Below are 16,713 nucleotides of genomic sequence, written 5' to 3'. Positions count from 1 at the left end.
AAAAAAAAAATCAAAGGAATTACTTTTTAGCAAAACCCAAAAAAAGCTACAGCAGCCTTTTCTTTTTCCCTTTTTCTTTTGCACAGCGGAGAGACTTTGAATTAGGTAGGAGAGATATTTTCCAGGGCTTTGGGTTATCCTATTTATAGCCAAGCAAGTAAGATTTACTTAAAGGCAACCATAATTATATTTGGCAATTCTGTAAAGCGGGAAGTGGGATTCCAAATCAAGGCGATGCGGGAACGCGGAGAAGAAGAAGAAACGCGGAGCTTCACGCGGTTTCGTGATTTACCCGATTTAATGGGAGATCAGGCGTGCTATAGAGATTTAAGGAAAGTTATTAAACTTAATTTTCGGTTTAATAACTTGCCTAAGCTGCAGTGGACAAGACTCCACTTTCTCAACACTCTTCTACTTTAATTGCGGCTGGAAGGACTTTGTTGAAGAAAATGAGATAGAAGAAGGCTATATCCTCCTCTTCGAGTACGCCGGGGATTCAAGCTTTAGGGTTCGAGTTTTCGATAAAAGCGGCCGTTCAGCAGCTGTCTCTAACCCTGAGGGAAGCTCTGGAGTGAAGCAAAAAAACGAGGATTCAACTCTGCAAAATATTCAATATTCTCATCTTTTAAGAGGTGCTGCATGCAAAGAATTAATTGAAGATGAGGAGCATGGAGCAGGTAATTCTTGTGTAAATTTTTATTTTTACACTCATTATACTCGAATCTTTAATATTACATAAAAAATATAGCACTATTATCACTTTTTTTAAAAGTTAAATTCGTCTTTTCATACTGTTATGCATATAAATATGAAAGTTCAGATGTGAAATATGTAAATACATAAGAATTTTGTTGCTAAGTATGTGAATTTTATTTTATTTTTAACAGTTATTTACACACATATCACCCAATTTTTATGTATTTATATATCTAATACCTCAACTTAACTTCTCATAAAAAAATACAACTCTGTTAACTTTTAGAAAGTGAAATACAGCTTTTCTTGTAACATAAAAAGTTTGTTAGTTTTGTAATTAATCTTCATTTTTTTGTTACATTTTTAAATTTTTATTGAAATGTGAGTTGAGGGGCAGTGGAAGATTATAAAGGAAAAAAACATTTGAAAAATCGAGGTGGTTAATGAAATTTTCAGATGATGGAAGAGTTGGATGTAGCGGAATTTGCAAGGAAGAATCTGGTGAGATGGTGTCATATGCAAAATCAGAAGAAAAAATGTGTTTTGAGAAATTCTCAAGACATAGTTAAGAAGATATTGGAGCTTAAATTTTCAAGCAAAGAAGGCAGTTGTTCTTTTGTCAAACTTATTACCCAAAGCAACATCATTAAAGTTCCCTTTATGGTAAGATTGCCCCTTCTCTATCATATCATAGATAAGGTGGCATCTGGCATGCCATGCATAAATTGAAGCATAGGTGTTGGATGTGTAAATACATAGAAATTGAGTTGTATGCATGTAAATTTACCATTTTTTATTGATTTAACTTTGAATCCTGCATGCTGCATGCTGCATGCTGATATCTCTTTTCATATGATATAATAATTTTGTATATTTTGTGTAGGCTACTCCTATAAAATTTGTGAAGGAATGCATTCGACAGAAACCACATGGAATTACTGTGTTCTGCAGCGAGAGCAAGAAGAGGTGGTACGTGAGTTGCAGCAGGAGAAGCTCCTCTTGGGGGTTTTGTGGAAAATCACTTTTTAAATTATTGCAGGAAAATATGATTCAGAAGGGTGATGCCTGTGTGTTTCAGCTCAAGGAAAACAGGAAGGATGTGGTCATGGAAATGCGCATTGTGAGGGCTGAGGAAGTTTGTTCTATATTAGAAGAAAGTTATTTTTGAAGGATGCATGAGGTTGTTTTTGTAATTGGGTATTTCATGAAGGGTGTTTTTGCTGTTTTGCTCATACTCTCTTATCTCTGATTTGTGCCATGTGAAGTTTTATTTTATGTTATTTCCATGTGTTAATTTTTAGTATTTTTTGTTTCAAATCAATGCTTTAATTTATGCTTCTACCCGAAATTTGAGATGAGAAGCAATTTCATCTTGGCATGCATCTTCATAATTTTTAAAATGAGTTGATGAGAAGATGAATGATGACTGATTTTTTTGTTTTTTGGGTGAGAAAATTAGATTTGCAGCCCACTATTCTTCCATCTCACATCTAAATTTTCATATACATACATATACCCTCATCCATGAAAGATGGATTTTCGCTTTCAAACGAATGATAATATTAGTATTGATACGCCATCAACAAATTTTCATCATCCGGCACGAATCTCGAAGCATTACATCAATCACGAAACAGTTTTTTAAAGAAAAAATATTCAAAGCTCGATAAGAACTTATTCAAAACTTTGATTTCAATAAGCTTCAGTCAAGCTGACCGGTTCGACAAGAAGAACAAAATATTTATCAAAATTAGTCAAATTTGAGTAAATTCAAGCTCGGATTAAGTCATTAAATCACTCTATTTATAAAACAATACATTCTCATGAGAGAGGAGCTTGAGGCTTGACAAAGAACATGAAGTTTTGAGAAAAAGTTAAAGTCCAGCACTACTCCTGAGACAGGCGACCGTCACCGACTGCAATGGATCACTGTTAACTGTTGCCGACCTTCGTCGACTCCCGTTGACCGCCGTTGATCATTTGGACCACCGTTAATTCTCATCCATCATTACCGACCGCCGTTGATCACCACCTACCGGCCTCCCCTAATCGTCATCACATGTCGCCCATTTCTTACGACAATTTCATTCTTGCATCAACGTTGTAATTTCAAAGAATGTTCAACCATTTCCTGCCTATGGAACGAATTATTGTACATGTAATATCCAGTTTATAGTGGATTTCTTCAGCTGAGCTAAACCCCATAGTTTTTTCCTTTTCTGGGTTTTCCACGTAAAAAAACTTCTAATATCATTATTGATTTTTTTTCTCTTACGAGCGTGTGTTAAATCTTCTTACTACGCTAAGACGACAATCTGCTGCTCTACTGCCACAAATTTTCTTGCACGCATCAAGTACTTTTGATGGTGGCATAATTGAAAATAATTTTGAAAATTTTTTTGTGATATTTACAAATCTACCAGCCAAATCTTATGCATTAATATATCAAACCATCTAAACTTTAATTTTTATCTAAAGATCAACCAACATCTATAGAAAACATCAAAATCTGATGATTATGTATGTAAACAACAAAGTTTTGGGGTTTTGATATGCTAAAAAAATTTATGAAGTTGGGTGGGTTTCCTGCCCTAAATGTCTCACATTTCCAGAAAAATAATTGAATGTGATGTCGTATTAATGTAATGACATTTTTCAAAATAGTTAATACTGCATCGTAAAATGTCATTATAGGATAAGATCGAATTTGATTTAAGAAACAAACGGCCCCACATTTGACACGGAAATGATGAGCTAATTAATTGCTTTTAGTTATTTTTAAAAAATACTTAAATCTACATAAATAATTAGTCAACCATTACATCTGTACAAAGTCAACCTTTAAATATAAATATATAACTAACTATATATATATATACAAAAAGCACGCGCCGAGGAAGCGAAGATAAGAAGGAAAAACAAAGGGGTATTAATATTGGGAGCGCTTCTTCCGGCGATCGAGATTGAAGCGGCGGGAAGAGGAAGAGCTTCCACATGCGGCATTCGTTGACTATAAAACCACAATGTCTCGATATCAATGGAGGTATCAAGCGTCGTCTTCAAAGTTTCGAGATCGACGGGGATTACAGAACCGGGTGGTGTTCTTGCCTTCAACGTGTTCGATCGAATGCCGCAGAGGTTTTACTTCCTTTAAGGTTAGAGCTTTCAGAAGAAGGCCGATTGCAGGAAGATTTCCCGATTGGATTTTCGATAAGGTTAGTGATGCTTCAGTCTTCATTGATTTTTTCCTAAAATTTTAGAGTTTAATTGGACTTGAAATAATTGGATCAAATTGGTGTTGTGATTGTATTCAAGTTGGTTTGATTCGAATGTATACATTTTGAGCCGGTTTGAAATAATTTAACTTGAATTTGAGCAAAATTATTATTATTATTTTGTGAGATGGTTAATAATACTAAAAGAATATAAATATATTTGATTTCTTTATATGTCGTATTGTTTTTAATAGTAAAATGAATATAAAAGCTCATGCATGTATTTGTATTTAATAAATCTCTCCCTCTCTCTCTGTGGCATTTATATATATGCACCACCTAATTCTTAGGTATTTACATATCTAACGCTTAAATTTTGCATTTTTTTATATTTTCCCCACTCAGATCTCTTATATCATAGAAAAAAATATCACTTTTAGAAGGTGAAATATATATTTTCATGCATGAGTAAGATGTCATATATATATATATATATATATATATATAAAAGCTGAAGTTTTGGTGTTAGATATTTATATAAATAGGGGTCATTAAAAAGATGACCTTTTCATTAGAGAAATTTAAAACGGCTAATTTTAGTAAAATAAATCCTTTTAATAACTTTATTCTTTATTGATATTCTTTATTGATACTCTTACTTTTATACCCATCCACATACTTTAGAGATGTTTATAAATATTATATTTTTTAAAAAATTAGGAGATTGTGATCATGCATGTATTGGACAAGAAAATCATGGCCCTTGAAATCTAAACATTAGAATTTTTATATAAATTGCGTAAGAATTGTGCATGTTTTGCTCTTTCTCTGTTTTAATGGCTATTACTGAGGCTTTTGAATGTTAATATTCTCCCAATATTTTTAATACAGATTTAGTGTTTGGATAGAAAGAGAAGAGAATAAGTGATAGGATGGTTGGTGGCATGGAATTGAGTTCCAGTAGTGGAGGCGCTTCTTTTGAAGGGAAGTTCACTTTTTATGTGGCTGTCTGTGCAATAATTGCAGCAACTGGAGGCCTTATGTTTGGCTATGATATTGGGATATCTGGTTTTTATCTTTCTTCTCTCTTTTTTTTTTCTTATTGATGATCTGTATCATTTGTGAAGTTTTCATGTATCGCATTATTTAAATGAAATTATTACAAATTTTGTTCAATATTAGGTCCTAATTATAAAATTTTAAAATTGAATAAACATGTAAAAAAATTTCCATCCTTTATGATTTATGCATTGGAATGCATTCATGCGTTTAATATGAAAAAATATCTAGGATATTATTTGGATTAAATATTTATATGGGTTATTTAATATTATGAGTTGGTTCAATTATTGGATGGATCATATAAACAGTTTATTCTGAATTTAGTTTTTTATCATAAATGTTTATCATGCATGCATTGCCATTTAAAGAATATATTATTGGTATTTCAATATTAGATTTTTATTCCAAAATTGAATAAAATTACATGAATGATTTCATTCAAATGTATTTTTTAATATCAAAATACATGTTTTCATGCATATCGCCGTATATGCATGTATTTATGTGTTACATCCATCCTGTTACACAGTCACTGCATCATTAATTAGGTCATGAATACATGCATAAAAATATAACAAAATGGAAGCTATGATTTATTAATTTAATTCCCTAAATCTAATTATGTTTGATTACATATCTTTGGTTGTGGTTGGAGCCGCTATTTGTACAGTTTGGGATTCTCTTTTTGTGCATATATATAAACACATCCATGCGATGTATATGCCTTTATTTCATTATATTTATTAACTAGATTGCACTAAAAGTAGTATAAAGCAATGATTATAATAATACAAGTTTGTTGCTGTGATTCACATTAGATGTGACCAGAGCTGTGATTTTATTGCTTTCCTATGGACATTTGTTTGTTGGAGGCCCTAGGATAGCAAGTCTTAGAAGAGCATATGGTTAGGGATTTACTCTCTTTTTTTATTCGTCTCTTACTATTTTACATTTTTTTACTATCTTATAATGAATGTTCTATGATGATATTTGATGGACATCACCCACGTTATCTATGATGACAATTAATTTTAAAATTGCACATCATTCATCTAGAGGCTAGAGGTCAAATTTATTTAAAATGAAACAAACCTAGCTTATGCTTTCAATAGGAATAGTAAATGGATATTCAATTTATCATCTTAGATATAGATCGATGATATGTCGACCTCTAGTTTTATTGATGCATCTATCATCTCTTGACGTTGTGAATTTACATATAGTTTTGAATTCACTTAAAGCTAGATAGCTCAAACATGCACTTCACTTGCATGCCTCTTCTCCATCTATTTAGCTTTAGAATGTGTTTGCTCCTCTTCATCTGGGTTTGATTGGCCTTTAACTGTCATGCACAATCAGCGAGTTTAGCGCATTCATTATCAAGTAGGATGTAACTCCAATATTTTGGGCCTTATGTGATCATGTTGTGAGTCACAATCCCAAAGTTTCTTATATAATTTAGAAGACTCTTAATTCTTAGGTTATAGCTTTCTTATTTTGATCGGCTTCTTCCCTCATATAATTGTAGAACATAAGTCTCGTTTTTCAGCCTAGAATAAAGTCTGCCTTATAATTTCAGGTCTATGAGAACTTCTTGAATGATGCAACAACCTACAAAAATCCTCTTAGTTAGATAATTTTGATGATCTTTTCCAATTAGACTAGGATCAATGATGACCCCAAATGATGGACAATTATGAGATGCTAATCATGAGAACCTCTTTAATTATTGTACCTTATATTCTTCCCTTTTCTTATGATTTGTGAGTCTATTTTCTTAGTTTCAAGCCTATTTTTAAGGATGTTTATCTTCTCCCTAAAATAATTATTTGCCTTACGATTAGTCTTTTTCTCTATGATTAGTCCTCTCACTTCTTTTATCATAGTCATATTTTCTTTTTGGATTAGCCATCTCCTTTAGGATTAGTCTTCCTTTCAATAGATTAGAATCTTTTTCTTTTTTTTTTCTAGGATTAGTCAGGCAATTTCTTATGTTACCCAACCTGCTCCCTAGGTTGTAATCCCTTTCCTTAAAAATAATTTTCTGATGCTATTATTTTATGAGTCTTTTTTGCATTTGTATGGGTTGTAAGGCTTTTATATCATAATAGCTTCCCTAAGTAATAATCATGGGTTTTTTTGTTGATTTGATTTATCTATGTTCCAAAATATCAGTCTTATTTTTGAAGTTATTAGTGTTATCAAAGGGCAAAGCGCAATGTGATGCACAAGACTTTACTTTTGCTTCAAAGTGCTAATAGCTCAGACAACACTATGAATGTCTAAATACATTCTTTAACAATTATAAAATATAAATTATAACTTAAAAGTTGATATAACATAGAAAAAAATGTGATATAATACATAACTTAAGGGAAAATATTGAGGGTAAACTTGTAAATTAAAATTTTGAACAATTTATAATAGTTTGCTACAATAATTAAAATCTAAAAAATTGCAAAAAAAACTTGCAAATTAACTTCAGTGCTTCGAAGCACGCCTCAACGAAGTGAAGTGGGCATTATTCGCTTCGCTTCGCTTTACTTGTGAAGCTTGCTTTTAAAAATATTGGAAGCTATCTTGTTCGGCTTTCATTCCCGCGGGCGTCCTTATCCTAAAATTGTTTTCTAAAAATTAAAGCAAAAAGTTTATTTTAGGAAAAAAGATTCATCCATACTTTGGACTTGGATTGTTTTGATCACCAACCTATCATTGTTTCTCTCACCCTAAGAGCTCATACATATTCTTTATCACAACATAAATTACAGCAAACACATCATGAGCCCTAATAAACCTTGGGATTCTTCATACGTATCTACATTTAGGATTGCCTTTCTGACTATGCTTCAATAATCATATATTTGAGCTCACTTCTTCATCTTGAGTATTTTCATACCTTATTAGAAGAGATCAATTATCATTAAAAAAAAAAAAAACATACATGTATAATACACTAAGATTGGCTTAATTAGAAGTTTTCTTCGATATCACTCAATATATAATTAACCCTAAGTGCAATATTCTTTAAAAAGTTGTTAAGCCCCAAAAACATTTATTAAAATATAGGAGCATCTATTGATTCAATTATTTGACTTGTTGATATCATCAGTTTATAAAGCATATTGTTCTAGAACTATTCCTCAACAATGATTCATTGATATCATCTAAAGTCATCAATCTCGTCAACTTCAAATCCCACCCTCCATATCAAGAAAAAAAAATTATCACATTAAAATTCATATTTTAGGAAATAACAAATTTACTATATTTTGTCATTTGATCAAATGTAATTAGAAATTAATATTGATTATGAACTACACAAATATCTTCAAAATTGATTCCATTGTTTCATTTTCAGATACAAAAGTGAAAAATGATGTCATTACTTTTTAAAACTTGTTTTATATCTTCATAATATTATTTAGTTACGATTTGGATTAGCACATTTAATTCCTCAGGAGATTAAACAAATGTATAGAAGATCAACATTGTTCTTAGCTAGAAGATATTTCTTATTCAGATCCTACAAAACCAGACATGATAATTTTACAAAATGCATACAAGGTTTACAATAACTTGCAAAGTTCATGTCATAATAATAATAATAATAAGATTATGAACAGCATGGTATGAATTTGTTGTCTATAATTTTATGACTTGTAGGAGGAGTGACAGCAATGGATGGATTTCTACAAAAATTTTTCCATAATGTATATGTGAGAAAGCATCTGGCCCATGAGAACAACTACTGCAAGTATGACAACCAGGGCCTTCAGCTCTTCACCTCTTCACTGTATCTTGCAGCCATCATCGCTAGTTTCTTGGCATCTAAGTCCTGCTCCAAGTATGGGCGTAAACCAACCATGCAAGCTGCTTCTGTCTTCTTCATGGCTGGTACAGTTCTATGCGCTGGTGCTGTCAACCTGTCCATGCTTATCATAGGCAGGATACTCCTCGGAGTGGGAGTCGGATTTGCCAACCAGGTGCCTCACACATTTATTGCTTTAACTTTTTTGGAAAATTTACATAGATACCACATGATTCTTATGATTTTTGCATCTTACACCCAAAGTTGGATATTTTCATTCTTAGCACTTCTGTTCCATAAACCTATGCATAAAAAAGATGTATTTAAGTTTTAAAAAGCTGATGAATGTGGTTTTTTTGATGTGATGTTATTGGGTTGAGTTTACGTTTTAGGTATGTAAATATGTTAGAATTGTATGTTATGCATTTTTTTTTTAAGTTCTCATCCTTCTTATTACTTTCTTGTTGATTACTCTGTTTTGTTTATTTTGTACTTGGACATAGAATTGAGCATACAAAGTTTTCACTTTTGTTTAATAAGTTCCCATTAGAGAAATTCATTTGTGGACGTTTCAATGTAGAATTTATAGTTCAAATTATGAGAATTGTTTTTTGTCTGGGTGAGCGAGAAAAAGAGAATATTTGGAAATTGTTGTGAAATTCTTTTGTTGTTATTTAACATCTGTTGAGTGACACAAAATGTTTCTTCAACGTTACTCTATGCTCTCAATCAAACTGCTTCATACCGCTCATCCTACTCATTAATATGCAGGCAGTTCCACTGTTTCTATCAGAGCTTGCTCCTGCAAAAATTAGAGGAGCTCTGAACATCCTCTTCCAACTCGACGTTACCATTGGCATCTTCATCGCCAACATTGTCAACTACTTCACTTCCGAAATTCACCCATGGGGCTGGCGGCTCTCCCTCGGCCTAGCCGGAGTTCCAGCATCCATCTTATGCTTGGGATCCTTCATCATTCCCGAGACGCCATCAAGTCTCGTCGAGCGAGGGATGCTCGAAGAAGGGCTTAAGATGTTGAGGAAGGTTAGGGGGGTGGAGAACGTCGAAGCCGAATTCGAGGAGATGAAACAGGCCAGCAAGATGGCACAACAGGTGAAGCACCCTTACAGGATGCTCATGAATCGACCGAGCAGACCGCCACTGGTGATCGGCATGCTGATGCAGGTGTTCCAGCAGTTCACCGGCATCAATGCCATTATGTTTTATGCACCCGTCCTCTTTCAGACTGTCGGTTTCAAGAACAATGCGTCGTTGCTGTCGGCAGTCATCACCGGTGTTGTAAATGTGGTCAGCACAATTATATCTGTGCTCTCGGTGGACAGAGCTGGAAGAAGGATCTTGTTGCTTTCTGCTTGTTTCTTGATGTTCATTGCTCAGGTAACTTTCATGATGTTAATTAGGAAAATTACATACATAACACACAATTTTTATGTATTTACATGTCTGATATCCAAAGTTTGATATTTACACGTATAACATGTTAGTGCCATAAACCTACGCATGAAAAAGATGTGTTTCGCTTTTAAAATATAATCATTATGGTCTTTTTGATGTGATGTTCAATATTTGAGTGAAATGCTTATAAATATGCATTTTTAAGTGTGATATATGTAAATATATAAGAAATGTGTGGTATTTATGTAAATGCCCCTATTAATTATTTTATGAATGAGCTTAATGACTACTTTACTTTCTTAACACATTCCTAAAATAGTGCAATTTATTTAGAGTGGAAACTACACAAAAAAATGATTCATATTTTCTACTCCAAGCATTTTACTTTGTTATAACATAAAGTCATATTCAACTACTGATTCAATTTTTTTTAAGAAGATTTACATACATACCACTCAATTCTTTTGTATTTACATACCTAACACCTAAACACCTAAACTTAAATTTTTACATACATGCATACTACCTTACCTAAGCATGACAAGCTGTATTTCATTTTTTTTTTTTTGAAGTTAAGATAGTGTATTTTGATGTGATATGAAAGGAATGGGCATAATAAATGTGAAAAAAACAAAGTTTAGGCGTTAGATACATAAATACATAGGAATTGGGTGATATGCATGTAAATCCCTCCTTTTTAAAATGATTTTCTGCTTCTTAACATACTAAACTGCATATTTTTCTACTTTGTAGACTACAATTGGAAGCCTTCTCTATGCTTACTTGAAGACTACAAACAGCCTCCACAAAGGGACAGCCATTGTAGTAGTCCTTCTGGTCTGCATCTTTGTCATGAGCTTTGCATGGTCTTGGGGTCCTCTTGGCTGGTTGATACCAAGCGAAACCTTCCCGTTGGAGACGAGAACCGCCGGGTTTGCTTTCGCCGTGAGCACGAACATGCTCTTCACCTTCCTCATAGCCCAAGCCTTCCTTTCCATGTTGTGCCACATGAAGGCCGGCATCTTCTTCTTCTTCGCGGCCTGGATCTTCATCATGGGATTATTCGCCATGTTCTTGTTGCCTGAGACGAAGGGAGTTCCGATCGACGAGATGAACGAACGAGTCTGGAAGCAACACTGGTACTGGAAGAAGTTCATGGCAGACAAGGATGATGCCGTTCATGATGACAACTTTGTGGTTTGATTTGCAATTTTTTTTTTTAAGATGTCGTAAACATTTTGATCAGATTTTTATATGTTAAATGGAGACTTAAGTTAGTTGGTTTAAGCAAATATTAGCTAGTTGAATTCATATGTTATTAACTAGTTGATTGCATTCATGATGCATTATTATAAATTGTTTTCTGCATTATTCCATTTTCGTCTGTCAAATCTATATATTATAATTTCTGCACAATCTCTTTGAATCAGAAGACTTAAAATTCCATGCAATGTATTTTGTCCATATTTGTAAAATAACAAATTCATTTCAGTCAGCGACAACAATGGCTATATTTTATAAAATATCAAAGCAATATAACAAGATACATTAAGTTGAATGTTAGAAACATTGAAATTTATTCAACTTGTAAAAGCTCAGCTCATAAAACTAAACACACAATCACAACTGGCATAACAAAATCATCATAAACCAAACTCAAAAGCCTAACAAAACAACACCGCATGAGACCACCATGATCAAGCTGCCGATAAAAACAGATGCTCCCGTCGCCAATCGATCTCCGGCATTGGGTGGAGGCGGTGACGAGTCAGACGGTGACGACGAAGGGGCAGCAGAGGAGTCGACAGCGAGTATGTCGACCTTTTGGCCACCTTGGCAGTGGCCGGGAAATCCACAGATGAAGTACGAGTGGCCGACGGACTTGATGGTGATTGAATCGTCTCCGGTGTCATACTCTTTGATAGCTGAAGTATTCTTGCATGCTGTGAAGTCAGCCTCTTTGACCTCTAACACGTTGTGAAATTGTTTGTTGTATTTGAACACTAGAAAGCTTAAATTGCATGAGAAATGTGGAAATGACATTTGAAAAATGAGAATGACGATGCTGTACGAAAAAGGGTAATTACATGTAGACAATCCCAGAAATATTGATATTTACAAATAAACCACCCAGATGTTTTTTTTGAACTGCCGAACCGATGTTCAACTATTGAGAATTTGATAAAAATGAAAAATATGAGTTGGGGATTTATCATGAATTTTGATGTTTTGAGTGAGAATTTGAAAAATGGATGAAAGCGGTGGTTGGTTTGTACATAGAACGTTTTGGTTATCTGTACGCAATTGCCACAAAAAAAAAAAAAATTATGATGCCTTAAATTATAATAAAATATTAACATGAAACAAAACAACAATTATGCAAAAGAAAGTGCTTCATCTCAATATATAATATACGAAAATAATGTCCGACTACTATTTACATATTGTCAGTTTTAGTCTAAGAGTTTATAGAAGTGTCAAATTAGTCTGCGACTATTCTAAAACCGAGCATTAATAGTTCTCAATGGGTTTTCAATTATAATTGAAAGAGTATGTGAATTATTTTAACATTTTTATAAACTCTCGACAAAAATCGTACCATGTAAATAGTCGGAAACTATTTTGACATTTTATATATATATATATATATATATCTTAAACATCATATGTGTCGTGTATCACTGCCTGTTGGTTGGCAGTCACGGTATAAGACCCATCAGATCGGAGGTTCCATTCCCCTCTGACACAATTGACCTTAAGTAGATAGTACTCGAATTGTTAGACACATTAGAAATGATTGGAGGCTCATATAATAGCCCCTAATGATTCCTTTTCAATATAATATATATATATATATATAAATACACGAGATGTTCTCGCGCGCCAACGCGAAAATGTAATTAGATAGAAATATATTTTTCAATAAGATAATGGTGAAATATATAGGCATCAGTGTGGTACATGTGACTATGCGAGCAGAGCTAGGTGGCCCAATGCCTAATTTAGACTATTTCATGCAAATCTCATCAATGTCCAACCTCAACTGCCCCACATGACTTTAAAGTCATCTCATTAAAAACTAATACCATGCTCCCATCCAAAAATTTCATTTGAAATCCGGACCAACATCCTTGTCATGCACAGTCATTGAAGGAAATAATCCTCTTATTTTCTTAATATATATATATATATATATATAATAAATTTCAGGAGGCATAGCATAGATCTGCCCCGTTGTGTGAAGAAACTAATTAGGATCCGGAAGAAGTCCCTAAATTAGAAAAATATGTTGATTAGGGTTAGTGGCGTAAGTGAGTCAAGAAGACTAATGAACCAGCTCTAGCTCGGCTTGATAAATGGCGTGTGAACTAAGCTCGATGAGGTGACAAGCCAAGCTCAGGCTAGCTCCGACTTAACCAGGTAGCTCATTTAAAAAAATATTATATAAAATACATTCATAATATATTAAATTTGAAGGTTTTATCTTTAAAATATTAAAAATGTTTTAAAAAAATGATTTTATAGTTTATATTAAGTGATTTATTATTATTTATCTCCTTATTGCTAAGTATATTTGTCATTTTATTATAACACAATCTTAAATTAATAATATTTTCTCTCCTTTATAATAAACAAGCTAGCCCATGAGCTGGTTTGAACTCATAGACATAAGCTTGAGCTCTAACATGATTAAATTAATCAAGCTTAAGCTCAAACCGATGATGGCTCGAGCTCGATTGGACTCATCTCGTTTGCACCCATGATTAATTAGGGCCAAGAAGAGGCCTAATAGCATTATAAGATATTAAGATAATAATCAAACCCATAAAGAAAAAAAATTACAAATTTACCCCTTAACCTATTTATTTACAACAGAAATGCCTAATTTTTACACACACATATATTCACTTTTTAAAAATCAAAAGAGTATATCTTTTATCTGATATAAAATATTAGGTTGGTCTAAATATAAATATAAAAAGTATGTTTAGATGCTAGATATGTAAATATATAAGTGTCGGTCGGCATGCACGTAAAAGCCCAAAAATAAAAGAAAAATTAAGTTCTACCATACAGAAAAGACAAATTAATCCAGAAGCTTCCATATTATTATTGCATCAATTTAAAAAGAAAAAAATTTAAAAGATTAAAATCATGAAAATTAAAAAAAAAATTGATCATACAAATATTTTATTTTTTATTTTTTTTAATTTTATTATTAAAAATACATTCTTATTTACCTTTAAATTATTTATTATTATAGCCGATTATAAATTGACCACAACAAGGGAAAAATAAAAAATATATTAAAAAAAGGGATAATTACATACATGAAGTATCTTGAAATAAATAAATAATTTACTTAAATTGTAACAGTAAATAAACTTTATAAAATAAAAATAAAATCGCTAAAAAAAAAGTAATTAATCTTACGAAGCGTGTCGCCTTGATGAAAGGCCTTGTTGGAAGCCCACAGAGTGTAGTTTGGGCTGTTGATGATCGTCCACCCCGTGCTGTCCCCGACGGTGAAGATCTTCGCCGAACGGGCCGGCCCGGTCCAAACCACCATCGTCACCGCAATCAGTAACCAAGACTTCACAGAGGAATCCATGGCTCTTTCTTCTTCCTTTCCCTCTCTACAAGCCTAAGTAAGAGAGAGAGAGAGAGAGAGAGAGAACAGTGGGGAGGCAGAGAGATTACTAGTCGCTGTTATGGAAAATTGTGTAATTGGGTTGCACTAATGTAGGCCTATCATGCAAATCGCAATTACAGTTATACCCCTGTCGATAATATTTATTCATCTTATAAATGACGAATCTATCCATGTTAGGAAATGGTCAATTTTATCTCTGCTCTCATGGTTTCATTATAAATTTGGCAGTGATATGTTTCAATTAGATTCCAACTTAATTCAACTTAGAATTGATTGGGGGCATTTAAAAGGCATTTAGAACATTTCATGCTTATACTTATATTATATGGGATAATTACATATTAAGCATCTAAAATATTGATATTTATAAATTAACCGTTCAGGTAACATGTATTTACGCGTGTCACAATCAAATCATTGAAAATTTGATAAAAATGCAAAATATGGGCTGCAATTTTACTATAAATTTAGACAAGGTTGTCTTTAAGAAACTGCCCCTTATTATATTCATATTCAATGATATTAATATTTTTAAAAATATATATTATTGTTATTTAATTAAAACTTTAAAAATTATATCATCTATTATATATATTTTTTTTTAAGTAAAGCATTTTGGGCTAAATCGTTAGAATTGAAGTTGTAAACAAAGCGTTGAAATGTTTTGCAATTAAATGCCAAAATATAAAGCATTTTTTTTGTGAAATAAGTCAAATATTATTGCATTCCACCCCCTTCAAATTTTAGTAATAATAATTAGAATAGCAAATAGGGTTGTAGCTCAAGCGAGCTGAGCCTCGGCTCGTTCCCTTTTCGCTCATATTCGAAATGGTTCGCGAACAATGTGTTCTTGTTCGACTCGAATAACTTATTCTCGTTCGTGTTCGGATTAAATAACATCAACAGCACTGATGATGCAGCGATAACACCTGAAAAACACCAGTAACATCAACATACACCGTGGGATAACGCCCGTGTTTTTAATTACTAGGGTGTTATTCCGAGGTGTTACCCACCGTATATTTATATTTATTTTTTTATTAGTTTATTTATTTCTTTTTGAGCCAATTCGAGCTGAACACGAGCGAACATTTTTTTGTTCGTGTTCGGCTCGTTTATATTTCGAGCGAACATTGTTCGTGTTCGGCTCGTTTATATTTCGAGCTTAAAAATTTGTTTGTATTCGGCTCGTTACCCTTTACAAATGAAACGAACACGAGCTGCTTAATGAGCCGAATACATGTTGTTCGCCAACGACGAGCCGTTTTGACAGCCCTAATAGCAAAAATAGGTAGAATAAAGTTTTAATATATGCCAATAAATAGAAGGCATCAGCATGTGGATAAATTAGAGTAGTATGTATGACAAAAGATTTTTAGTCTTTTTTTTTTTAACTTTAATTTAAAAAGTCTATGATTCTGTAAATACGAACATAATTCTACTAATTTATTCATAGTTTATGTCAGAAAGATTGTTGATGCTAAATCAAATCAACCAAAAGAGTGGTTCATGTTTTGCTAGATGCAATGTGAGTGGTAATGGACAGATGGATAGATGCTCACTACTCGTTTTAAAAAAAAAAGAATTAAATAAATAAAAGAAGATTTACAAACATACCCCTCAATTCTTTTGCATTTACATATCTATCACCAAAACGTCATTTTTTTTGCAATTTTTGCATGTATGCCATTGTGTGGCTATAGAGAAAGGTTCTTGCAGGCTTTTTTTTCATATACAATATAAAAGATGGAGGAGAGAGGGAGAGAGGGAGAGATTTGATTGCCTCGTTCAAATTACAATTAAATATATCCATAAATGCAACCAAAATCATTTGACTAATCTTACCAATTGATATATATATA

At 32.8% G+C, this 16,713-nt stretch overlaps 3 protein-coding genes across 5 annotated transcripts in view; 2 read left to right on the top strand and 1 right to left on the bottom strand.

Moving 5' to 3' along the window:
* The window catches only part of LOC110023564 (B3 domain-containing protein Os12g0592300-like), an 8,575-nt gene extending 6,631 nt beyond the window's left edge, over positions 1-1,944 (top strand). The window contains exon 2 of the mRNA XM_020723044.1: positions 1,580-1,944. Within this exon, the coding sequence (XP_020578703.1) occupies positions 1,580-1,864 (285 nt within the window). The 3' untranslated portion in view covers positions 1,865-1,944. The remainder of the gene's footprint in view (positions 1-1,579) is intronic.
* Positions 1,945-3,589: 1,645 nt separating this feature from the next.
* Positions 3,590-11,471, top strand: LOC110023389 (sugar transport protein 8-like). 3 transcript variants are annotated; one of them, XM_020722787.1, is made up of 5 exons: positions 3,590-3,911; positions 4,803-4,979; positions 8,637-8,956; positions 9,553-10,179; positions 10,951-11,471. In XM_020722787.1, exons 2-5 carry the CDS (start codon positions 4,844-4,846, stop codon positions 11,398-11,400), a joined length of 1,533 nt encoding a protein of 510 aa, XP_020578446.1. In that variant the 5' UTR covers positions 3,590-3,911; positions 4,803-4,843; the 3' UTR covers positions 11,401-11,471. The 3 variants fall into 3 exon arrangements, with proteins under 3 accessions (XP_020578446.1, XP_020578447.1, XP_020578448.1); XM_020722788.1 differs by lacking the exon at positions 3,590-3,911 and having other exon boundaries at positions 4,796-4,979; XM_020722789.1 differs by lacking the exons at positions 3,590-3,911; positions 4,803-4,979 and adding an exon at positions 5,813-5,878.
* A 212-nt stretch (positions 11,472-11,683) lies between these two features.
* Positions 11,684-14,918, bottom strand: LOC110023458 (mavicyanin-like). Its single transcript, XM_020722891.1, has 2 exons — positions 14,632-14,918; positions 11,684-12,200 (listed from the first exon to the last, which is right to left on the bottom strand). Exons 1-2 carry the CDS (start codon positions 14,807-14,809, stop codon positions 11,854-11,856), a joined length of 525 nt encoding a protein of 174 aa, XP_020578550.1. The 5' UTR covers positions 14,810-14,918; the 3' UTR covers positions 11,684-11,853.
* Between the last annotated feature and the right edge of the window lie 1,795 nt (positions 14,919-16,713).

The sequence above is a fragment of the Phalaenopsis equestris genome, unplaced genomic scaffold (genome assembly GCF_001263595.1).
Source record: "Phalaenopsis equestris unplaced genomic scaffold, ASM126359v1 Scaffold000224, whole genome shotgun sequence".
In the NCBI taxonomy this organism is placed as follows: Eukaryota; Viridiplantae; Streptophyta; class Magnoliopsida; order Asparagales; family Orchidaceae; genus Phalaenopsis; species Phalaenopsis equestris.
The sequence above is the reverse complement of the archived record's forward strand: the minus strand, read 5'-3'. Positions and strand labels throughout refer to the sequence as shown.

Excerpts from the sequence above, each read along its gene's own strand:
- LOC110023389 (XM_020722787.1), top strand. The coding sequence starts at position 4,844 with ATGGTTGGTGGCATGGAATTGAGTTCCAGTAGTGGAGGCGCTTCTTTT. Across the intron at positions 4,980-8,636 it reads CTATGATATTGGGATATCTG|GAGGAGTGACAGCAATGGAT; the intron begins GTTTTTATCTTT and ends TATGACTTGTAG. Across the intron at positions 10,180-10,950 it reads TCTTGATGTTCATTGCTCAG|ACTACAATTGGAAGCCTTCT; the intron begins GTAACTTTCATG and ends TCTACTTTGTAG.
- LOC110023458 (XM_020722891.1), bottom strand. The coding sequence starts at position 14,809 with ATGGATTCCTCTGTGAAGTCTTGGTTACTGATTGCGGTGACGATGGTG. Across the intron at positions 12,201-14,631 it reads TCATCAAGGCGACACGCTTC|TGTTCAAATACAACAAACAA; the intron begins GTAAGATTAATT and ends TAAGCTTTCTAG.